The following is a 24995-nucleotide window of genomic DNA, read 5'->3' as shown; positions in this document are numbered from 1 at the left end:
TGGCTGAGCTGGGGTGGAGCTGTCCCAGGCGACGCTCTGGTCTTTCAGGAAGTTACTCACTGGCCTGTTCGGGGTGGCCAGTGGGTGCTGGGTCACAGTCCTGCTTCCCAGGGGACCAGGAGGCTGGGGAGGAGCCAACTCTGAAGCAGACACCTGGGGCCATGCCCCTGGCTGGATGCCAAGAGACAGGCCAATGGGGACCCCCTGACAGCCAGCCTGCGTCTCACGGCTACCATCAACCGAGCCTTCAGCCTCCACTGGCCACAGAATGTGTGAATTTGAAAAGATAAATTTGGTGGCAGGCGGCACAGAGGGCCAGCATGCTCCATGTCTGGGGGCAGGCCGGGCCCTCGACCTCCCTCTCCACGTGCTATGCAAGCAAAAGGTGCACACCTGTCCAACTGGCTTCGGGGCAACTTGAGGCCAACAACAGCATGGACAGGGCACCTCAATCCAAAGACAGCAGGCAGCCCGTCCACAGTTGTGCCACCAGGGCCAGCACCGTCAGCCACGAGCTCTTGTGACTCCCAACCACCAGTCTGCAGGGGCACGTCCTGACACCAGCTGGGGACACGGGGGCTCGGCCCTTGCTGGGCAGCAGTGGAAGGAAACAAGTCCACTCGGTGTCTGAATTATGGTTTTCATCTGCGGAAGCTGCTAGTGCTCTCCTTCCATTCTGACTTACAGGACATGGTTTTATTATTCCTGCCTTCTGCAGAGCTGTGGCTGCACCCCGCAGCTCGGTTTAAACTGACACGAAGCTCTGAAGGGGAAGCCCCACTCCGGAAGCGGGGCCTGCGGCGGGCGGCCCTCGGCAGGACCAAGGCCCGGCGCGCAGGGCGCCGCATCTCCACTGGCCCAGGACGCAGCGGGCAGGGGCGGGGAAACGCTGAGGCCTTATCTGAAGATGTGCTGCCGCTGCTGGCGTCTACTCAGAGGGCAGGAATGCTCCCTAAACACTTTCTTCCCACTAGGGAAGTTACCAGACAGCTCTGTGATTCACAGATTTTATCTCCCATCTTTGAAGCTCTTCGTGTCCCTGTCGGGCTCCCTGACCTGGGAGCGATCCCTAAGTGAACCTCTCCTCTCCTCTCCTCTCCGCCCAGCCCAGCAGATGCCGCCGGCTCTCAGGCCAGTCAGGCCTCACAGTCGCCTCTGGGAGAAGCCGCGGGTGCCTGTCACTCTCCCCTGCTGCGAGTGGTGGCTCTGGGAGGATGGGCCCCCCGGGAGGGGACGAGCAGACCCTGCCAGGGGAGGGCAGGGACAGAGGTGGGGCAGGATCCCTGGGGATCTAACCCTGGGCTCCATGAGCCCCCAGGGCGTGGCAAGGGCTCCTGGGTACACGGTGGCTGCAGGCAGTTCTGAGCAAACCAGGGAGGGACAGAGTCTTAAGGGGTGGGGGGCTGTAGGGGGCACAGTGGCTGGCACTGAGGCGGGTAACCCTGAGGGAAAGTAATGGGACTTGGAGGACCCGTGCCCAGCCAGCTTCCTCGGGCCCAGGGAGGCCCAGATCCCCACTCCCGCTTCCAAGTTGCACGGCTGGGCTGGCAGACACACTAAAAAGAACCCTTATGCTGCTGCTGTCCTCTGTGACTAAAAACCCACATTCCCAAGAGGACCACAGAAAGGTCTTTTCACTGTCTATTCTCAGAACCCAAACGCCACCAGAAATCAAAGCCGGCCACAAATGGCCAGTGAGAAGGCCCCTCACACAGTTAGTAACCCCTACGCACTGCTAGGGCACACACATGAGGGTGGCAGGCAGCGTCACACACACGCCCTGCGGGGCACTGCCAGGAGGCAGCGCCACCATGCTCAGCAGCAGGCCTGGGCTGTGCCTCAACTCACGCTCGCTCAGACGCTTCTCTCTGAGTCACCTCGCACTTGGGTGCCTCAGGTCTCAGACCATTACAGTGATCCTCTCACCCCACAGGGTAGGGCAGGGTGCCTGACCACAGGCCGAGGGCCCCGCAGTCCTCGTGGACAGCTGTGCTTCACAAACTAGGTGCTGGACACCTGGGGCCGAGTGGACGGAGCGCCAGAGCCACCCTGTGCCCTCAGCTGGGCCTGTGGGGGAGATGGGCTGCAGGGCAAAGGCTGGAGACCGGGCAGCCTGGGGAAGGTGCGGAGGAGAGAGGCGCTCGGCACGGCACAGCTCCTAAAGCTGCGTGAGGACTGCAAGGCGCCAAGGGCACAGGCTAACCCTGGCTGGCACTCTGTGACCAGGCTGCTGCAACCTGGATGGAAAGGAAAAGGGGGCCACGGAGGCTGTGGGAAGGGCGGGCTGGGCCCAGCACGGTCAGCTGAACATCAGGCTCTGCCTCTCAGGAGTGGCCCAGGCAGTGTCATGGCGGGGCAGAGCTGCACAGGGCGGACACAATAGCTGCCTCTGCAGTGGGAAGGCATCCGCAGGCTGCAGGGCTGCTCACACCAGGTCACTGCTCTGCCTCCTCTGATGGCCGTGAGGGCCTGCAGCTGCGGCCCCACAGCTCTGATGCTCACCAGGCCACCATTCTCGGAGAAGCTCAAAGCTCCCCAGTCTGCCCCACGCACCAGCTCCTCAGCTCCTGCGCAGAGCGCAGCTGCCCTGCCCTCTCTGAGTGTGTGGCTGTCGCTGGGCCCCGCGGCTCTGAGTGCTACTGCAGGATACAGATCATCTCAGAGGCAGGCCTGACTCAGGCCGAGTGGACGCAGCCAGGGGCAGGGCAGGCGGTGTGGTGACAAGGCATCTGGGCCAAACTGCAGGCTTCTAGCACACCCACACGGTCAATGGCTCCTGCCCCACCCCCAGGCCGAGGCCCCTTGGCGGGCACGGACCACCACTCACTCCCTGCCCACACACATCCCATCAGGCCTGCTGGGACTGGTGGTCAGGTGGGGCTGTGGCTTCTGTCCTCTGCTCTCCTGCTGCCTGCAGAGCCATCAGAACGCAGCCGCCTCCCCCGCCACCCCGCCCTGCTGCCACCCACACTCCGCAGGCCCCACCTTCATCTGACTGCCTGGCGTGCTGCACGTGGGCAGAGGTGCTCTGTGCTCCCGACATGCCCCAGACCTTCAGGGGACACCCCCCCGGGGTGAAGGAAAGATTGGGCCTCATGGGCAGGGAGACAGCCAGGCTCTGCAGGGGGAAAGGCTGGACCCTCAGTGCCAGAGACGGCTGCAAAGCTCCGGCTGCACACACGGCTACCTGACTGGTCACCCCGTGTGCCTGCCCTGCTGCATGTAGGTGAAAATGTGCCCACAGCAGAGCTCGCACAGGAAAACTCAGCCCCAGACACAAGGGCACGGGCATTTGCATGCACGCACACACTTCCTGGGTCCCGAGCCCCTCCTGCACCTCTCCTCAGTGCCTCTGGTCCCACTAGGCCTGAGTCAGGGACTGTAGGGACTGTGGCATGGCTGGACAGGGAGAGCTGCCCGTGGCCTGCACTGTCCTTTAAGCACTTAAGGCTCTGTGAGCCAGGTCTCTAGCAGGTGGCCCTGCTGCTGCCCCTCTGACCTGGGCCCTCCTCACCCAGGTGAATGGCCCCTGAGGACTCTGGAGGGGCCACCTGCACACCTCGTAAGGCTTGTAAACCGGGCACTTGCAGGGCAAGGCAGCCCGGAAGGCCCAGCCAGAGGCGCCGCATCTTCCCCGCAGGTCTGGATAGTGATGGTGCCGGCTCCCCACCTGCCCTCTGCTTGAATGCACCAGTCCCGCATGGCCCCTGGGCCTGCGGGTGCACACTAGGGCACTACTGGGCTCATCCTGCCCCTGCCCCTGCCGAGGCCCTGGGCCTATCACCTGACACCACCTGCTGCACCACTAAAGCTCACCTCTCTGCTGACAGATGACCCCTGGCCAGCTTGGCTCTGCCACCATGAACAATGCTGTCGTGACTTTCTTATTCCCGAGTCTCTTGCACTTTTCTTAAATTTATCTAACTTACTATCCTGAGTGGAAAACAGATTCCATTTATAGCCCTTATCTGGAAGAAACCAGAATAGGTACAACCTCACACACTGCTTGTGTCCAGCACATGGAGGCCCTGACCTTCCTCAGCAGGACACACGGAGGCCGCCCTGGTGGAGGTGCCCCTCAGCCCACCCCACACATCTTCTCGTCCCCTACAGAGGAGGCAGTGAGACCAGGGCCACGTCAGTGTCTGCCACGGGGAGGCACCTGTGAGCAACCACCTCTGCCCGCTGCCAGGAAGAGGTCTTGGTGCCTGAGACTCAACCTGAGTGCTGACTCCAGGCCAGCCCAGGACGGGCACCACCTCTGTAGACACCGGCTTCTCGTCGGCTCGGAAATCATCAGCAGACTGGTGAGCGCGGAGTGTCCAGGCTGGGCAGGCCTGGCTCACAGGGCAGGGCCCGGGCACTGTTAGATTTCCCACACGTGAGCTTCTTACAATGAAACAGCAAGTCCCATTACCCAGGCAAGACCTCGAACACAGGAAGACCAATACCCCGGCCAGGCTGAGGGGACCGGGGTCAGTCCACAGGGGCACGGCCTCCTGCCCAAGGGGTAAGGGGCACATTTGGAGTGACACCTGTCATCAGGCCCCTGCACAGACAGGAGCAGGTACTCCAGGCACAGAAGCACCTCTACCTCCTCTAACTGCACTCAGCCCTGGCAGCCATCACAGGGTGCCAGGGTGCCAGGAATGTACTTTAATGAGCAGAAATCAGGCCCGGAAGTGCTGCAGAAAGCAGCTTCAGGGCGGCCTTCCATGTGCCCACTTCCCTGTGCCCCGCCTGAGAGCACCGGAATGCACTCCGCAGCCTCCTGGAGTGCAGGCTGCTGACCTGAGCAGGACTGCAAGGTGGTCAGGAGCGAGGGAAAGAAGATGCCTGTGTCTGTGCGGCCAGTGCCGAGGCACACAGGGCGAGCTCCCGTGCCTCTCGACACCATGCCTGCTGCCTGCTCCGAGGGTGGAGCAGAGCCCTGGCCTGTGGCTTTCCCACACAGGCTCCGGAATGCAGAAATCTCTAACTGGACCGCAGCCAGTGGCCAGGAGCACCACCTCCTGGTGTCCAGCTAGCCCGAGGCTGAACCTGAAGGCGTGCCAAGGGGCCGCGCGTGGGCATCACGCCACAGACGCGCAGGTTGGTGCGGCACACGCCGCCTCCCGGCTTCTTCTGCAGGGTTTTCTCTTTTCCACTTCTGAAGCGGAGCCAGCTATTCTTCAGACAAAAGAAAAATGGCAGAGGGCAGGAGCCTGGCTGTCCACTAAGGGAATCCTGGGCCCAAAGGCACTGTGCTTTGGAGCACACACATCTGGTTTCGCTCCTGCCAATTCTGAAGCGCCATTTAATACCCAGCTGAGATGAGGCAAAACCAGTGCGGCCGAAGTGAGTGCAGACGCCCGAGGACCTTCCCGGGGATCTAGATACCAAACCTCGAGTGCAACTAAGAGTGACCCAGATGTAGCCAGCCTCCCTCCCCAGGCACCAGAGCGTGGGTGGGGAGCCCGCTGGCCACGCGGCGGGGGCAAAGCCCAGCTGCCCTCTACTTGTTTCTGTCATGGACTTCTGACTCCAAACTGTTAAGCGTGACTCTCCCAGCCAGGGACCACAAGGGAGCTCACAGGGAACAGCGGCGTGTGAGAAAGACCCCAGCCCCACAACACCCCAAGACAACAGGCCAGGAGCCTGGCCAGCCTCTCCTTTGTATGGTCATATGGCAAATGCCAAAAACCAAAAACCCAAACTAGGTCACCCAAAAGCCCTAAGCCCACTGACAAGAACACCAGCAACCTGTTTCAAGGCTTTCTGAGCCCCAGCTGCCTCCTGCAAGTCCAAACAGATCACTGCAGCAGAGGCCTCCTGCAGGGAAGGGATGCGTGTGCGGACTCGGGAGGCCTCAGGGAGGCATGAGCAGCTGTGCGCTAGAGCTGGGGAGCTGCTGGCTGCAGCTGTCCCAGCCCAGGGAGACAGCAGAGGGCCAGCCAGCTCAGGACTTTCCTCCTCCTGTCCAGATGCCGTACTGGCACCCCTAGGGCTCCTTCTGGCATCCAGGGAGAAGACAAAGCAGACCTGCAGGCAGGACCGCCAAGGTGCCAGTCTGGAGACACGTGCCCCTCATCCCCACTGTTACAGATGATACACTGTGTCCACTTGAAGGGTTCAGAAGCTTAACTCAGAAGAGACTCAGCAGGGAGCGAGAGCCCTCCCTGTCAATACCCCCATCCTGCGCAAGGAGGGCACAGAGATTTGGTGAGAGCTGCCCGGCCCGGCGTGTGGGGAGCCTGCGTACACTGCACAGAAGAGAAGAGGCTCGCTCTGCCCGGCAGCTCTGGCTGCTTTTGCTGGCTGCTGCCTTGAATTGTTGCCCCTGTGCCGGGCCAGCCAGCCAATTGTGATTAGTGAGCTACATAACCCTTCCTTCCTCCACTCCAGGCATTGGGTAACTTTTCCCAGCAATGAGAGGAAAGTAACCCAGACACGCACCGTGCAGACAAGCGGCGGTGGCAGCAAACCCTAACCCTTCAGATGGCGGAGCGGGTAGGGGCCCAGCCAGTCAGCCGTGGAGCAGCGGCTCCGGGTGCTGCAGGCCGTGGCTTCCAGGCAGGGAACAACGAGGAAAGAGCAGCAAGACAGGAGACTCCCACGGTGCGTGTCTCGGGAGCCAGGCGTGCGGGAGCCAGGCCCGCGGCAGCACACGGCTCAGCCCTCTAAGAGCCGCCCCCCACTGTCCTGTGACACGCTTTCATGGTTCTGAGGGTTTCTGCTTTGTTTTGCTTTGCTTTTGGGAACCAGAGACTGAACTGGGACCTTTATGCTGAGCTACCCCTGGCCCCTTTTTAAGTTTGAGATCGGCTTTCATTAAGTTGCTAAGTTGCCCGGGCTGGGATAAAACTTGTGCCTCTCGGCGTGCTGGGTGTGCACACGTCCCACAGACTCCACTCACACCTGCTCCCTGGGCCCTGGGGCCTCCCCAGAAGGAGGGGAGGCAGAGACCACACCACAGAGTCCTCAGCTTAGGGGGCACCAGGGGGCTGGCCAAATTGGGGGGCCCTTCTGCCCAGAAGCAGGTCCTTGGGGCACGGGGCTAATGCAGCACTAGGGCCCAAGCAGGCCTCTGCCTCCGCTGTGACCGTCCTTAGGTCACTCGGGCAAGCTCTAGCCCAAGGCAGGGTTCACCACAGAGACAGCAAGAGCAGTGACTGAGGAGCCCCAAAAGCCTCGTATCGCCATGCAAGTAACTAGTCTTGGACTGTGAGGAACTACCCATGAAGACTCGCTCGGCCGGGCCATGAAGGAAAAGCCACCCCAGCTCTGTTCACTGACCAGTCTCCTGCTGCCCGCCTGTCTGTCCAGAATGGCCACCTGCATCTTCCCCACATTTGGGAGCTCAGCTCAGGGGCCCACAGCACCCTCAAAGCACCTGCTGGGGAAGGGCGCTGCAGAGGTCACAGTAAGGAACCAGCAGGCTCCCTCTGTCGCCAGCACCTGCGGCTCAGGCCTGCAGAGAAGGCCCAGGGGCCCTAACCCTGGGCAGCAGGATGCCCAGCTGATGGGCAGGGACACAGGTTTTCCTCCACCCATGGCCCTGGCCATGACCTTTCAACTTCACAATGTTGCAAAATCAGACCTCTATACCTGCTGCATTTCCTTTCCCAGCTATCCACGGTCCCTAAATGCCCCAGGACAGCTGGTGGTGGGCTGAGGCCGAGGTCACATCCTGACCAGTGGGTGGCTGCTTGAAGCTGCAGCGGTCTGCAGGTGAGGAGCACATGGTGCTCAGTGCCTGTCCTAGTGAAAACGCCCACAGCTGGTGCCAGGCATCCTCTGTACCCTTCTCAGCTCCACAAAGGCCAGCAGTTAAAAACATAAGCGCTTCTTCTGCACAGCAGCTGCAGCAGCAGCAGCTTCACCCCCGAGTCTCAGTCTGTATCAGACGTGTGATTTCCAAGGGAGGACTCAGAAACACAAAAATTCAGCCCTCACTCGGCAGTCTGAACTCACAGTAGCATAAGTAACTGTGAGGAATGGTATTACACTTGAAACGCAGCCCCTTCCTAGTAGTCCTGCTATTTAACACTCAGGGGCCATGACTGTCACCTGATCCCTCCCACCTGGCACACCACAGCCACTCTCCCAGGACGTCCGGTCCCAGTCCCAGAGCGGCTGCTTGCCTGCCCCTGCCTCCAGCCGGGGTGCACAGAGAACCGCAGCCCAGCATTCAGCCCCAGCAAGGTCCCCAGAGAAGGTGGGGCTGTGGGAACCTTGGGGAGCACCGAGGGACAGAAGCCTTAGGAAAGTCTACTCCAAGTGATGAATCCCATCAACACCAACCACCTCCCAGCATGGAAGGTCTGCGCCCCCCTGGACTGGAGCCCTGAGAGTCCCCACCCTGCCCTGCAGCTGCCCTTGGGGCGCACTTGAAAGCCACCTCGGTCTCAGCTATGGCAGGCCCTTCCCTTCGGGGAGAGCATCACCCCGCCAGCTCAGCCAGGCTGGAAAGGGAGCCCGCCCTCAGGAGTCACAGCGCCTTCGCCAGCTAACAGCTGTGCAACTCCAAGTATGCTTCTGTGCCACAACTTGTGAGACACAGTAGTAAGGAACTCAGGAGCAACAAACTGACAGCCCTAAAAATAACGCGCCAGCCCACCGTGCAGCCCGCCGGCACCCCAGCCGAACGAAGCTTCCTTTTCAGAGAGGAGAGCCAGGAGCCGGGCGCCAGGGTCTGGCAGCCCGCACCCGCCCAGCCCCGGGTCCCTCCAGCCCGCCACCACAGGCTGTGAGGAGCACTGGCCTGCTGTGGAGACAAAGAGGACCCCGGGAGCCTGGGTGTCTGTGTGAGAAGTCACCAACACTCCCACGGTATCCATGGTTACACAGGGGACAAAGAAATCAGCAGTTTCCATCAGCTCCAGGTGCCAATTTTCCAGAGTCAGCTTTAAACAAGAACCATCTGGAACCGAGCCGCAACTGCTGACGGCTCGAGGCCCAGGCCCAGGCCCAGGCCCGCACCTCTCACTCCAGGGCTGCCCTGCCCAGCCCAAGGCCGAAACTAGGCTGCACCTTACACACACGGTCACTGCCTCCTCCTAGAACAGCGACCAGGGAGGTCCACAAGACAGGACGCACGGGGGCAGCAGGAGGCCAGGCCGGGCCTTCCTGCAAAGGCCCCCCAGACATGCCAGAGCCGTACCACCAGGTTCCCAGGAGACAAGGCTTCCAGACGCCAGCCCAAGTAGTTCAATTTCAGTGTCAGGGTTCCAGGAAACTCCCACCTTCTCGATGCTGAACTGAGGGCCATGACCACGCAGCGAAAGGGCCTCAGGGCAAGAGCATCTGCAAAGCCAGCACACCGAGGGGCCCCGGGGGGAGTCCTTGCCTACCACACCATCCGGTGCACCCGCCCTTGCACCACGCTGAAGCCCCCAACCTTCCCACGGCACACCTGCAGGTCAGACCACACCTGCCCGAGAGACCGGCGCAGGTGGCGCCACCTTACGGGACTCACCCTGTGTGCCCAAGGCCCAGCCCCCAGTGAGTCACCCCTGTCACGGCACAGCCCTCCTCTCCTGCCTGCTGTGTCCCGCTCTGGACCCACAGCTGGGGTAGGAAAGCCAATGGGTCTACACCTCAAGAAAAGCAGAGATGGAAACGTCCCCAGGGCTTTTACAGTCCAGGAGTGCACGATCTTCCTCCAAAGCTTCCCCCGCCCCGAAACCAAAAGCATGGTGAAATCAGACTTAATGCTTCCACGAGGCCAAGGAAGACCCAGGGCTGCCTCAGGCTGGGCGACAGCCTAGACCAGGAGCACAGTCCTGGAGAGGGACCCCTCACCCCCAGGAATGAGCCTTGGCTCTCGGCCGGGCAAGGATGTCAAGATGACAGGGTAGTTTGCACCTTTTGAAACCTCACTCTGGTGCACACCTATCTGGTCAGTTTGAAAAACGAAGCCACTAGGAGCAGAGTAACCTGATAAGTATGAGGCCTGGCCAAATGATAAAATGGAAACAAAATTTCCCCAAAAACAAGAACAACCAGCCAAACAGATTTACCAGAGAAAGGCGGCTTCCTACGAGACATGCACTGTTTAAAATCAGAAGGTAGAGTTTGCTTGGAAAAAGGAGGGTGCCAGGCATGAAACCCCTGCTGGGAACCTCCGGGCGGCTGCTGGCCTCCGCTCAGGGGCTGGCTGTACCCCAAAGCCCCCCCCCCACACACACACACGACTGACAAAACGCAGGAGACTCTGTAAGGGGAAGAACCGGGTTATGCACAGGTTACTATGTGCCATGAAAAGGGACCCCGGGGCAGTTTTGTGTATTTCGCAGCAAGGCTACGTAAGAACAACAGTGGCACCACGGACGGGCAGTGTGTCCCAGCTGCCGCGGAGCAAGTGGGAATAGGCAGCCGCCGCGGGGCTCCCACTGGACTGGCTCCCCCGGGGGACGGTCCCTCCAACCCTGCCGGCCACCGCAGCCCTGCAACCTGCGCAGCCGGGGCCCTGGCCTCGGGGGGCCGCGTGCTCACGGACAGTCTCACCCACGCACACGCCCGCACTCATGGAAGACAAAGCTGAGGTGCTGGCAAATGCCCAAGGAAATGTGCGGGGTACAGAGGGAGTCCCAAGGGAAGGGCTTCACTCTTCTGCCACGTTAAAGCCCAGGCATGTCCCACCTACGATAACATTCCACCACCAGAGAAGTGCCAGTCACCAGGCTCAGAAACAAAGCCCCTGCACAGGAGGCAGGGCCTCGGGCGCCGGGTGGACCGCGAGATGCTGGAAGGCAGTGACAGACGTGACTTGCCATCAACAGGCCAGGCTGCAGCAGGCGCGCCGTGGGTGCCCCAGTTTGGTGGCTGTCTCCTTCCTAGAAGCAGTGAGTGGGCTGTGGCAGCAACCCTCACAGTGCTGCCTGATAGCCAGGTCTTTCTAATGACGCTTTGGGGCTAGGAGTCCCTGACCCAGCGGGGCCTCCGGCCTCCTCCAGGGCCTGGGGGCGCTTTCGCTCCTAACCCCAGGGTGTTATGTGCTGCACCGCAGGACTCACGGGCACAGACGCACAGCCCGGCCCCCAAGGGGCCTGGATATCTAGAGGGCGGCGTGCTTTGGGCTGTGGTTCTCTGCGCCAAGTTCCAGAGCTGTTTCTGTGAAACGGGAGCCCACCCGGGGCCTCCCGCCACGTAGAAGACCCAGCTCCTCCGTCAGAGTGCTCCCCCCGTGCCAGGGTAGCTGCGGCCTCGGGGGACCTTGAGGTGGGCACCTCACTGGGGGTCCCACAGGGCAAGTTGGGGCTGCTCTTTTCCTCTTCAAAGCAAGGCAAGAAATGTGAGTGCGCAGGAAGCAGGAGCGAACCGCCCCGTCCTCACACACAGATCCTGCGCTGACGCCAGCATCGACTTCCATGTAAACGCACAAAGGAGAATGACAAACTCAAGGCACATTTCTGCCGTGAGACAAAAGCGAGCATCAAATCCCACACAGCCAGAGCTGGGAGCCCCAGGCCACCCTGGGTGGCAGGGCCCTGCCCGCAGCTGGAGCAGGGCGGGTGCCGAGGTGCCTCGCAGCAGGTGACTCGTGGACAGGGGAGCACTTACCTGTCCATCCTGGCCCACGTGATGGATCTGCAGGTTACCCTGCAAATGACCAGAAGAGGAGACAATCAGAGCCGGCCATGAGCCCGTGATGAGGTGAGACACAGAACTTCCCTCTGCCTTCAGGAATAAATAGAAAACCACGAATTCTACAAAACTCCAATGCCTTGCAGTAAAAGCCATGAAACATTTTAAGAAGAGTTTCTAGGTGCTTTTTTTTCTTATAAAAACAAAATACCTGACTTTACACAGAGACTCCAAGCTCCTGTCCCCTGGCACCGGGGCCACTTCCTGAGCACGCTCTGCAGGCTCAGCTGTGGCCCACAGTGGCCCAAAAGTCAGTAGCACTACTCAACAAGCCCAGTGGTCTCTCGGCCTGCTTCCCTGGAGCTCGTCACTCACCTCGCTGTCCTGCGTGATCTGCACCTGCTCCCCCTGCGGCACCTGGGCGATGTGGAGATGGCCCTGTGGGATCCACAGCAAGAGAAGACACCAAGAAGCATCAGAAGAAAAACAAACCCAGGAAACAGGTGTTTCCTACCACATCTGCTCCTGACCCCACGCTCATGATCTGAGAAGGGACAAACCCTGACCAGCTTCGAAACCTGTGCAGGGTCTGTGGTCCTCAGGTGACCTCTATGCTCAGGACACCACCCTCATGGGCCGTCACTCCTAGAGGAACAATAGGTCCTGAGGAAAACATGTCACATCTTTAATGTCACTATGCAGGTGAATTTAAGAATACTGACATACATAAGGGGAGAAACAAACTTAAGAATCACAACTTCAAAAGAAAAACAGCCAGGTATGTTGGCACATACATATAATATGCCAGTACCCTGGGAGGCTGAGGCAGGAGGACTCCAAATTGGAATCCAGTCTAGCAACTTAACAAGACCCTAAAAAAAAATCAAAAACCAAAGTGCTGAGAATGTAACTCAGTCCCAAAGCCCAGCATTCAAGTTGCAGAAGCCCCCCAAAACAAGCTATTTTCAGTTTGGAGAGCTAGAATCCTCATGGAGACGCCAGCAGGCCCTCCCACCCTCTGCCAACTCTCTGGGGCGCAGGAAGGCTGCAGGGTGGTGGTGACCAGGAGGGAGGGAGTCACATATGTGTTAGCACTACAAACAGGACAGGCAATTTTTACAGCAAAGAAGCACTCACATGACTCAAACAACTCGTGAAAATCTAAAAATGTGGCTCCAAGAGAGCCAAAGCCTGCAGTGAAAACACTTGTGTTTACAGATACCGGAGAATAACCCTATAAACCTTAACACAGCTGAATGAAACAAGCACCACTGTTATGTTTAAAACTATGCTGGCCAAAACGGACCTCAGAATAATCTGGGCTGCGTGTCAGAGTGCTCTGCTCCGCACTCCCAGGTCACATGACAGCACACACACACCCTGGCTGGGGTACTCGAGTTTGAAACCGGCTCTTCTGCCAAGAAGGGAGGTCCTCCTGCATGCACACCAGGCCAGGGCTTCCCGCTCGCTCTCAGGGGGCAGCTGCCAGTGTGGGTCTCAGAGGCCTAAGGTGCCAGGTGCCGTCAGCACCCTTCAGTCTCCAGAAGGCCTCCTGCCCTCCCTGCTGCCTCCAAGGCCTGCCCAGGGGCTCGCAGAGCCCACACAGGGCCACAGCACACCAGCACGAGGGCCTGTGGCAGCCAGGCAGGCCTCATCTCTTCAGTGCCTGTGGGTAGCCGCAAGGCACCAGGGACACTAGCTTCGTTCCTCGGTCCCAGAAGAAAGGCCATTTCTTGTTGGTAAAAAGGCGTGTGCTTCTCAGTTGCTTCACAAGAGGACAGGCAGAGGCAGGGACCCATGAGTGACCTGGCCTCAGTCACACTAGACATAAGTGGGTGACATCAACAGTCCCGTAGGACGGGATGGGCCCGGGAGACCCATGAAGGCCCGTCCGATTTGCACTGCAAGGCGGCTCAGCATGGCCCTCACTGGGGCTCCCCCGGGCAGTGCCCCCCGGGACCCCCAACCCAGCGCAGAGAAGTCACGTACTACTTGCACCTGGCCGTCCTCTCCGATCTGGTGGATCTGCACCTGCTGGGCATTGGCCAGGGTGTAGTGCAGGGCTTGCGGCTGCGGCTGCTGCAGCTCGGGCGCGGGCGGCGGGGTACCCATCATGGTCTCTGCGGGGAGAGAAGTGAGACAGTTCTCAGGGCGCCCAGACAGAACCATGCCATCCCAGGCCCCGCGCATCCCTCAACCTCAGTCCCACAGAAGACGACAGCGAGACCACGCTCCTAGCACAGCTGGGGACCGCCACGGCAGGGTTGGGGGAGCTGGGCTTCCTGACACCGGGGCCAGCGGGTGTAAAGAAGCAGTGCCAGCGGTGTGACCGAGCTCTGGCCCAATGAATGGAGGCCTCAGGGGTCCCTGCGCAGGAAAACCCACGGGGGATCAAACTAGAGATCTAAAATGCATGTCGGCATTTTAGAGTTCACGGAGAGGCGCACTGCCGGGGCCCTGGAAACACAGCCCGGCTCCCGCCGGAGCTCAGGCAGCGCTGTGGCCGTGTAAGTGTCCAGAATCTGCGCCCTGGTCCGCGGTCACAAGCCTCAGGCAGAGCAGCAGCTGCTCGGCGCCAGGCCCCGGGACGGCGCACAAGGGCTCGGTGTCACTGCCCCAGAGCCGCCTTCCTGTGGCTGGCTTTTGGATCACACCTAGTGGAGACACTCACAAAAGAGGACTCCGGAGCTGCTTCAGAGGCGGCAGGACGCCGAGAGCAGCGTGCAGAGCCAGGGAGTAACGGCAAGGTGTCTTTCACTGCAATGGATTTTTAAAACTTAAAAGATTCACTGTATATTTTGATTCCATTGTATTGGGTTAATTTTAACTATAATCAGAAATATGAATTTTTAAAGTGCTCGTATTTTTGTGACAGGATTATGATGAGTGATCAATTTTTAAAACTGTAGCACAAAAATATACTGTAGTGGGAGGAAATTTTGTGACAAAGATGACCAGAAGGAGAAAAATGAAAAATAAAAACCTGTTTATCTGGGTTTCTTGGCAGTTCTGGTGATTAAATGCCAGGATTTTCACAGGCCAGGAGCACTCCATTACCATGCTACACCCCTGCCCCAAACACCTAACTATTAAAAGCCTTTTCTGCAAAATAATCGCTAACAGTACACATTAGACTGCCATGGAGGATTTTTAAAAAATATTTTTAAAAAGTAATCTAACTATTAAAAATATTAATATTTACATTAATTACATCCTTTTTCATTATTTCAAACACTTGAAAATTTTAGGTCTGAACTTTTAAAAAAGTCAACTTGAAAAGTGCAAGGAAGAACATACAGTTTCAAATTCCACTAAAAGGGTACATGAGCAAAGGTACTTAACAGGCCACAGATCCCTAAAGAATGTCTGTTCAATGTTAATGAAAATCAATCGATTTTGATGTTTCTCCAGTTGTTGAAAACATAACTAAAATGACTATATTCACACAGAGGGCTCTAAAAAACCACAGAAGATAGGATTTTTAAATATATAAATGACTCTCAAACCTGAGATTCAAATCACTGAAATTACCATTCAATCAAGAGCTCCCTGCAACTGTGCAACATGAAGACTAATAATTTAAATCCACAAGGCTTTCTGTTGGAGTAAGCCCAGGGCCTTTGCTGCGCTGAGCTGCATCTGCGACCCTTCCTTTGATTTGCTGAGATAGGCTCTCACTAGTCCCTATGTGTCGGCCTGGATGGGGTTGAACCTCGGTCCTCCTGCCTCATCCTCCAGAGTGCTGGGATTACAGCTAAGATCTGTACTGTATAACGACTAATACTGAGGTCTAGTGCATAGGTTTGCCCTGGGTATTTGCTCATAGTCGCTGACCCCGCGACCAGCAGTGAGCGAGCTCACATCCAGACAAGGACAAGGGACCAACAGAGCACCACACTGCACTCCCCCCGTGTGAAGCCCAACCCGAGGGCACAGACACAACTGCACACACAAACCCGGCTGGTCCTCGGCAACTCCACACCACCACCCACGGCGTCCATGCCCACTAGGGCTCCACGACAGCTGAGACTGCATTTAAACAGCAGAAGCCGGCTGGGCATGGTGGTGCATGCCTGTCACCTGGGACAGAAAGACTGCCTCCAGTTCAAGGTCACCTTAGACTATGTGGAGAGACCCTGTCTCAAAAACCAAGACCAACAACAATAAAACCCAGCCTTCCACACTCACAAGTAAAAGTCCACGTGGTGGTGCCACAGAAGGGGACCCAGCAGGTGTTTCATACACTGATTTTAAAAAACAGCTCTTGAAACCAGTGATTTTATGGTTTGTACTCAACTTGGCAGCAGCGAATCATCCTTGCATAGACCAGTCTTGGCTCAGAATCTCAATTACAGTGTTTATTTTCAAACTTCTGTCTGCTGGTGATTCAAAGTAAATGAGATAACCCCAGTAGACACAGGATCAGTGCGGTCCAAACCAGCGGAATTCTGCCTTAATTACATTTTGCTGGGTTATTTCTGTCCCCAAATGCCTTAAATACCAGAATAGCTTTGTCAAACCAAGAGTAGATGCAAAACAGAAAATAAGAAAGATTCTTCGTCTCTTAACCCCGACACCTGTTCTGCTGCCCCTGATCCTGATGAGCACACAGTCTATTAAAACAGTAGACAATTAAGTCAACTCAAGTTTACAAAGGGATGAACTTCACAAGCAGCGTGCTCCCCTTCTCTCCACTGGTTTCCTGACCTCCGCAGAAAGCAGTCCCGTCTGGGCCTCCCAGCAGAGGAAGACACGAGACGGGTCCTTGTCTTGGGCGGCACTGGTGTCCAGGTTTTGCTGTCTTCCTAATAGAAGTCCTGCTACTTGTGACTCGGGGTGATCTTTCTGAGGCTGTCCTTGACCTCTGCTTCTCCTCTGGGAACACTTTACCCCACAAATAGGCCTGGCTTTCTGCTGCTCTATGCAAGCCAGACTGTCATCGAGGTCTCTGGCCAGCTGGCCAGCTCCGGCCCAGCGCAGTGCGGACACTGGCCTCCCGCTGCGGCATGCGCGGCCCTGACGCCCCCAGCTGGCTCTGCTCGGAGCTCGAGGGTTCAGCGTCTTGCAGACCAACTTCTCTCTGCCAAGACACAGCTGGCTGCAGGCTCCCCTCGCCCCGAGGTCAGACTGAGGGCAGGCCCCTAGCACCTCCTCCGCTTGGGGACCATGGCCTGGCTGCCTGGTGGCCGGTGTCCACACTGCTGCTTTGTGACTCTGTCCAGATTTCTCCAACAAGACAGATTTTCTCGGGTCTCTGCTACTGTGTCATAACTAAAAGCAAAGATCTATTTCGAATTTTATTTTTTTCAACTGGATTTTATTGTTACACTTTAGATGTACATACTCCCCTGAATTTTAAACAGCATTGTTAAAACTAACCCAGTGTTGGGCCAGGGGTTTAGCTCAGTGGCGTAAGTGCCTGCTTGGCAAACGCAAGATCATGAGTTCTATCCCCAGCACCAAAAAAAAAAATCCTAACCCAGTGTTTACTGGAAATGATACGGAAGCCCCAGGAAGACATAAAGAACTCGCAAGATGAGAATTACAACCCTGTGACCTAAATGCAGCCGTTGTGGGGGCGTGGCACGTGGTCTTCCCACCGCTGTCCACACTGGCCCTGCACTGTCCTTAAATCCCATGTGGCACGTGCCGCAGTCACCACACAGGAGGCTCACCAAAAACACCTCATCCGCACCTGTCTGCGGACTCAATTCCCACCTCGAGCTCCTCATCAGCTGACCGTGCATGCCTCGCTCCGAGCTGTTTCCCTGCATGCCACCCACTCACGACAGCACTGCCCAGGGCGCAGCCTGGGTGGCCCACAGCCGCCACCTCCATCTTCAAGAACCTTGGCAACAGCCTCAGCTGAGTATCCGGTCACGGCCAAAACCACCAGGAGAACCTACTTCCTGAAGGACAGTGGGGAGCTGCAGGTGATCTGATATGCAGCTTCCAGAGCAAAGAGCCCTGACGAAGACTGTGGCACTCAGGAGAGCGGCCGGAGGCCAGTGGGGTCCTGAGCCAACGCTACTTGGCTGCAAGTTCCAGGGCTGCTGCCTGGGAGCAGCCCTGGGGAGCTCAGAGAGACTCTGCCCAGTCACCCCTAGTGAGAATTTCCCTGGGGAAAAGTCTCTCCAGCAGCCTGAGCGGAAAGGCCAAGACATTTGCTTCCGTTACTCTGAGGACCGGCCTGAGTCCACCGCATAGAAGTCAGACTAAAAGGCACAACTCAGACCGCTCCCAGCCTGCAGCTGCAGCTGCCACTACCACGTGAACGGCAACAGTCCTAGTGCTATTAAGCCACCGATGGCAGGATCTGACTAGGTAGGGGAGGAAGGCCTGAGGAGTCCCTCTCCCCGCCCACCCCTGTGCTCCCAGGGAGCCCTCCGCTGGCCCTGGTGTGCTGTGCCCAGGGGTCCCCAGACCCGCTCCGCCCCGCCCCACCTACCTGAGGTGCTGTAGGAGGATGAGGACGGGGTCCTCCGTGAGAAGCTCTTCACCGCCAGACTCTGCCCCCGCTGCTTCCGCCGCCATGCGGTGCGGCACTTGGAGTCGATGCTCTGTTTGATCCGATACCAGTCAGATTCCGTGATTCCGAATTTATAGAAAAGGTGACCTGAAAGAACACGGCCCAAATAAAAGCTGTCAGGTGAGCCCTGCCATGCTGGGAGCCCCGAACTCCGCACCCCACCTTCTTTCTGCTACACGCACACACGACATCTCATGTTGCAAATGTCTGGGGAGTCAAATCAAGGGTCCCACAGTGAGACACTGACACCTGGCTTTCCCAGACCAGGATGCGCTGCCCTCTGCTGCTCGTGTCCCCAGGCCCTCCCCACCTGCTGCTGGCAGCCCAGCCCCAGGGCGCCACACCTCCCAGAGCACTGCTCCTCCTGGGAGCCCTCAGCACACAGGACACACTCGGGCCTAAGCGCCACCTCTGTTCTCCTAATGAGGCACCACACGCAGGAGCCAGGGCCCCTCACACAGCACGGAATCCGAGGGTCCAGGAGCCCCTGGACTCCTGCAAGCCTGGCCCACACCCCACTCTTTAAACCATGGCAGCAGGAAGGAAGGAGTCAGCATGGAGTACAGGACACCACTGCCAACCACGGCCACCACAGAACCGGAACCTTAACCAGCAACCTTCAACCAAGCCTCGGCTTGCTTTCGTGGTAGACGCCAGAGAAGGCAGCAGCAGCAGGTCTAGGAGAAGAACCTGCCTCCCGTGGTGGCTCCAAGGTGCCCAGCCAAGGGGAGGGCAGCTTCCTGGCTGCCCTCCCTCACCCAGCCCTGGCGAGGCAGGCCAGGGCCGTGCAGGAGTGGGCACACAGACCTCGAGCACATTCCCGCCACCAGGACGCATTCTGACTACGCTGTGCTCTGGCAGGGCACACACTGGCCTGGCACGTGATGGAGACGGGAGGGCAAAGGCCTCTGCGAAGCAGGAAGCAAGGCAGAAGCCACTGCTGCTGCCACCTAGAGCAGTGCTCAGCCACCTGAAGGCGAAGTCCCCGCTGCTGGCAGGGTCCGGGGGAGCCATGCCCGCCCCCTCCCTGGCAGGCTTCCACAGCCGACCCAGAAGGCATCTGTCCTGGTCCTCAGCAGCCTCTGCACTCCCCAGATGCCACTATGCCACTGAAGTCTGGCCAGAAAGCCAGATCCTCTCTCTCGTTAATGAGCTGGCATGGAGGCCCGGAGCAGCGTGGAGAGAGGGCAGATGGCCAGAGCCTGCCTCTGCGGTGGGCGGCGTGGGTGCTTATCAGTCACGAGGAATGAAGAACACGGTCGCGGCTAACACAATCTGAAGCTCAAGGCGAAAGGAAAGCAGGAAGCCGAGTGCCAACAATTTACTGCCTGAAATTACAGAGGACTAGATAGCGGCTGGCCCAGAAAAGCACAAGGCAGGCAGGAGCCTCGTGCCCCCACGCACCCAGAGGCGCCCGCCTCAGGGGAGCCGGCACTGTCCCCAGCACTCCGGCTCACCACTGTGAAAGCCCGGTGCCCTCCTCGCTCGACTGTGTGCGGAGCCCCTGCAGCCCCCTGCCACCCACACAACACCCCACTGAGGAGGGCCGTCCTCCAGGCTGCCACTGGCCCGTCTGACCAGCCCGCCCCAAGCTCTGCACTCAGTGGCTGCTGGGAGCCATGCATGGCCATCCATGGCAGACCCATGTCAGCATGGTGTGCAAGCCAAACATTCACCCTGCAGAAGGAAGATTTGGATAAGAGACAGCATCTGATTATCCAAGTTTAGAACCCACACCCTGTGCTGGGGCTGAGCCGTGCTCCCCCAGAATGCAGGGCCTTCCCAGGACCTTGGAATGTGGCCTCCCTGGGATGCAGGGTCTCTGCAGATGTGATTAATTAAGATGAGCTCATACTCGTGGGCTGTCACTGCAGTAGGACTGGTGTCCTTATAAGGACAGGAGACAGACACGGACACACAGGGCAAAGATGGCCTTGTGATCACAGGGCAGGGACAGAGCAAGGCTGTCCTAGAGCAGGGCACGGTGTGGGGTCACCACGGGAAGCTGGCGGACGGAAAGCCCCTTGAAGGCAAGGCGGCCTCCCGACCCCGTTGAGCAAACGTCTATGTTGCCGGCCTGCAGTCCTAAGAGGGCTGTGAGGTGTGCCCAGGGCAAAGCCACCACCTCCCTCCTATGCTCATGGGAACCGCTGCTGCCCACTGGACACTGTCCACGCCTGGGGAGGGTGAGCCACGGGGAACAGCTCCAGCTGCCTGCTAGGTCGCCTGTGAACCTGACTTCCCCCAAGTGCCAGAGCCCTCACAGATCCCCGGCCAAGGCCACATGCCCCACAGAGAGCCTCCAAGGTCCAGCACAGCCCGTCTGCCGTCACTGCCATGCCTCACAGAGGGCACCTGTTCTTCAGCATCATCTAAGCAGGGACTTACAGAATCCATGGTCTGAAAAGAAAAACATCCCAAGAACCACCCTGAGGGAAAGAGGGCATTCCTCACAGAAACGTTCCAAGTTTCTCAAAGGCACCACAAGTGCTACTGTCACACAAGGAGGCACAACTAGTGAGCTGCCCGAACTCGGATCAGGAGGTTCCCGGTCCTGATCTTGGGAAGCCTGTGAAAGCAAACCCCAGGCTGGGGATGGAGCTCACCACACTGCACTTGCCTAGCCAGCGGCAGCCCTTGAGTTCAATTCCTGGTACCAAAAAAAGAAAATAGAAAAAAAAAGCTGACAGAGATAGTATTTCTGCTAACAGAAGAGTGAACTTAGCCCAAAACCTCCTCCACAATGAGCTGGACTTGCCAACAAGGCCAGCAGCTTCCGAGACTACAGCCACAGGTGTCGCCGCGCGTCAGGTGCAGCAGAGATGGAGGTCTGGGACGCCGGCAGCCCCGGTCTCGCTCTGTGTGGCCAGGCTGCAGCACTATGGTGTATGCATGTGTTGACTTCATTAGGCAGTCATCAGTGCTAAGATGAGCCGGACCAGACGCAGCAAAGGTAAATGAGCGTTTTAACATCTGACAATTCCATCTGACCACAAGCAGCCAGGCTCTGACCTGAAGAGGCCTCGCCCACACAGGTGGGCCGCGTGGGCAGCAGGAGCGGGGGTTCCCACAGCAGTCAGGGGACCTGTACCCTCACCATCCAGCCCATGCGGACGGCCCAGGCGCAGGCAAGGCCGACAGCACCAGCCCACAGACTACAGAGCTCTGCTGGTCCCTGCGTTGGAAAAGCAAGCAAGCTACGGCACAGAGGGACCCACAGGGGCACAAGTTCACAGACTGAGGTCATATTCAGCCTGCTCCTTCCAACAAGAGCCCCCTCTAGAGGGAGCTCCAGGGTGACAGGGAGCTCAGCAAGGCCCGCCTAAGGAGCCTGGGCGGGCACAGTGCACTGCAGCCTCGGGCTCCGTTCTCTCTGGCCTCGCTGAGCCCGGGGAGCAGTTCCATCCAAGCCAAGAGGTGCACACCTGCTTGCTCTGGAGTCCTGAGACAGGCACAAGGCAATTCTTCAGAACCCGTCCTCCCCAAGCCATCTGCTCAGCAGAGACACAGCAGCCACATAACAAGACCTAAGTCACCAAAGGCTCAGGGTCAGCCGGACTGCGCTGCATTCCTCAGCAACTTCCAGAAAACTCTGCAGTCCACATGACACCCTCAGCCTCTGTTGCTGTGGCTGCCACATGCACAGGGACCCCACTGTTTCCGTGGTGCTCCCAGAAAGCTCAGCCCTCACGCTGCGTGGGTCAGTGTCAGAGCTGCGGTGGATGGCAGCTCCCCCGATGGGGCAGACTCCAGGTGTGCTAAAAGACTCAGACTTCAGCACAGGGCTGCTCCGCACCCACCTGGGTCCACGCCCACTCCCTCCACGCTGCCTCTCCAGGAGCCACGCTGCATGGCTTCTGGAAGCTGGGGCACTTGGACACACAGCCCCAGGGTGACGCTGGGCCAGGGGCACCAAGCTGAGGGTCTAAGCTGAGTGCCCTGTACCCTCTCCACGTGTCGTCAGTGGGAGGGCACAGCGACATGAGCTTCAGCAAGTGCTGGTCTTCCAACAGGAGCAGACATGGGCCTGTGCCAGCCCCGGAACTCTCCAGGCTGTTGGTACAGCTGGGTGGAGCCCTTCCCGCACCCAGAAGGCAGACACATTGTGCTTAGGCCACTCGGCTGTTTAGGCTAACCAGCAGCCTGACCAGCAGGAGGCAGAGTCATGCTCCCGTTCCCCAAGGGGAGCCCGAGGCTGAGCGAGGCTGGAAGTCCTGAGAAACTCTTCCCAGGCCCTCTTCATGGCAGGGCAGGAAAATCCTCCACGCAGGCCCATGCCCCGGCCCGGCTCCCCAGGCCCCCGACATCCGGACTCACTCTCCCAACAGCTTGCGCCCCACCCAGGCAGGTCCCGAGCTTACACCGGATGCCATAGATGGTGAGCGGGTCGAGCTGCTTCTTGCCATGCTTGCCCTGGCCCGACAGGTTGGACACGGCCTGCACCTCGCGGTGGAAGAGGTAGTCCAGCAGTGTGAGCGCCATCTTCTCGGCCGTGCGGCAGTTGGTGCTGATGTGCAGCATGTCCGAGGGGATGATGGCGCAGCGCACGCGCATCTCGGGGTTGTTCTCGTCGCCCAGCCAGGTGCCGTTGGGGTAATCCTCTGCAAGCAAAGCAGGAATCGTTAGCAAAGCTCCAAAGACAGCCCATGAAAGGCGCCGTGGCATACTGGTCCTCACTGTCTCGAAGGCTGCAGGGTGCACCTGGGGAACCGAAGGCGATGGGAAGGGACCGCGCCTCCTACACTTGGGAAGCTGAGTGTGACAGACCGTGTCACCGAAGGGTCCACAGGCCTGCATCCCAGACGAGGCTGCCCTCCCCGTTTGGAGCTCTCTGCCCTCAGAATACAGGCGCTTCCCACACCTCTTCGGGCTGCCCAACCCAGCTGATCAGCTGGCCGACACGTGGGTCCGAGAGAGAAGCCCACGAGGACACCCTGAGACCAGGGCAGGAGAGCAAACAAGCTCTGGACCCCGGCACCGGGTTCTCTTCACATCTCAGCAAAGACAGACACGTCCGCTTGCTGCGGCTTGCTCTGTCTAGGGAGGGATGGTGAGCACCTGCCTGGGTCTCCCCATCAGGAGAGCAAGGGCCACATGCACACACCTGCCTGGCAGGACCGGTGAGGGCTCCACACACTCATCTCTACTCTGAGGCATGCCAAGTACAGGCCACCCAGACGCTGAGCAGCACCCAGGGGAGACAGGCAGCTTCCTTCGGTCCCAGCACTGCCAGGAGTCCCGTGGGAACGTGCTGGCCTCTGTAGCACTCTCCTCCCCTCCACAGTGAGCCCACCACTGAATTCCAGACTGGCGGGTGCCCCGTCCTCTCCTGAGGGCCTCACCCCCCCTCCCGTCCTGGCCTGCCCGGCAGCACACAAGGAGCCCCTGGGGACAGCCCCCTCCAGCCCTGCTTGGTGCGCCTTGGTCCCTGACTATCCTCGAAGCTCCCTCATCTTCTTGTGTCACCTCTAAGTCCTGCCTCTGAGGGAAAGGCAGGGCCTGGATACTGCCAGTCTCTGGGACCAAGGAGCCAGGGACGCATGTGCCGTCTGTCCTCATGTGGGTGGCCTCTCCCAGATGGCTGACCCACAAGATTGCCAGGAGACAAAAGGTAAGGCCAGTGCCCCGGCCACGCAAATACAGTGTGGTATAGGGCAGTGGCCGAGGGCCAGAAGCACTGAGGGACACTGAGGCTGGGCTCGTGGCTATAAATGAGTCTGAATTTCAGAATTCAGAGTAAGTGGCGCACAAGAACATCTCTCAGAGACACAGACGAGGAGGAACACACGCTCGGACACAGGTACTCTTCCGAAGGTCAGCCAGCCCCCTCTATACTCAGTCTGTGCATGAAAGCCCAACCATGGCCACAGCGGGGCTGAGGATGTGGCTGGGGTGTCAAGGCTCTTGACTTATTAATCTAGCTACTAACACATGCTGAACAGCTGTGTGCTGGCACTAGACCTAATGCTCAGAAACACTGAGGCCTGGTTCAGCCCAGGTCTCAGTGACCCTGGGTGCACAGGAGAACACTCTACCCTGGGGCAGCCCAGTCTTGCGGCAGGGGTCCTCCCCAAGGGCAGCGATGAAACTTAGAACAGAAGGAGATGTCTGCTGACCTCAAGCACCTCTGGATACACACGTGAAGGCTCGGAGCTCAAGGCCCCAATGGGAGAAAGCCAGCCGACAGGCATGGCGGGCCCCAAGCTGTCAGAGGTGGGGCGCTGCTGGAACCTGGCTCCCCGGGGCGATGAAGGAGAGTTTGAACAGTTAGGGCGGCCTTTCCCAGGGATGACAGGAGTGCCGAATTCCACCAGCCAAGCTCTGCCTTTTGAGATGATTCTAAAGTAAACACTGGACAAGAGCCCGGCAGTTGTTTTCCAAACAATGAGTCAGTTCCATGTCCAAGAGTCACTGGGACCGTGTGTAAAGAGTGATTTGGGCCAGCTGCGATGACACGTGCACAGCCTCCAGCTGAGCCTGCCCTGCCTACCCAGTGCGCAGACCGGATGCCGCAGGGCTGCCAGCCACACCTCCTTCCTCCCCAGATCCTGCAGGGCTGCCAGGCAGCACCAGGGGCAAAGGTGTCCCCATGACGTTACGGTAGCTGCCCAAACGTGTCAGGGTGCAGAGCCTGCCGCAGCTTTGGGCCTGCAGGAGTGCACACATGGAGACCAGGTACTTCTACCCCACAGCCAGCTGCCTCCTCAACTGGGGTCACCTGGGACAGGGCTGAACAGTCACCCCGAGCCTCCGGGGCCTTGCCATCTCCTCTGGACCCTTAAGAACGGGCCTCCTCTCTGCTTCCCCAGGGAGTGTGCCCTTCTTGCTGCCCTCTGAGTCACCAGCCCCTGCATGCTCGGTGGCTCCATCTCACCTGTGAGCATCGGGGGCCTCCAGG

At 58.8% G+C, this 24995-nt stretch overlaps 1 protein-coding gene across 17 annotated transcripts in view; it reads right to left on the bottom strand.

Annotated features, from left to right (window-relative positions):
- The window catches only part of Banp (BTG3 associated nuclear protein), a 69104-nt gene that overhangs the window by 3802 nt on the left and 40307 nt on the right, over positions 1-24995 (bottom strand). For 13 of the 17 annotated variants that reach the window (XM_063247793.1, XM_063247785.1, XM_063247790.1 and 10 more), the window contains 5 exons: positions 22459-22698; positions 18017-18184; positions 13558-13688; positions 11944-12015; positions 11545-11661 (listed from right to left, as the gene is read on the bottom strand). In XM_063247793.1, the coding sequence (XP_063103863.1) occupies positions 11545-11661; positions 11944-12015; positions 13558-13688; positions 18017-18184; positions 22459-22698 (728 nt within the window). The remainder of the gene's footprint in view (positions 1-11544; positions 11662-11943; positions 12016-13557; positions 13689-18016; positions 18185-22458; positions 22699-24995) is intronic. The other 4 variants (XM_023562308.2, XM_023562315.2, XM_013145775.3 and 1 more) reach the window with 3 other exon arrangements.

The sequence above is a fragment of the Cavia porcellus genome, unplaced genomic scaffold (assembly GCF_034190915.1).
Source record: "Cavia porcellus strain 051 isolate PalLab524CR breed Dunkin Hartley unplaced genomic scaffold, mCavPor4.1 scaffold_4, whole genome shotgun sequence".
NCBI lineage: Eukaryota > Metazoa > Chordata > Mammalia > Rodentia > Caviidae > Cavia > Cavia porcellus.
This window is presented reverse-complemented; position numbering and strand designations above follow the sequence as displayed.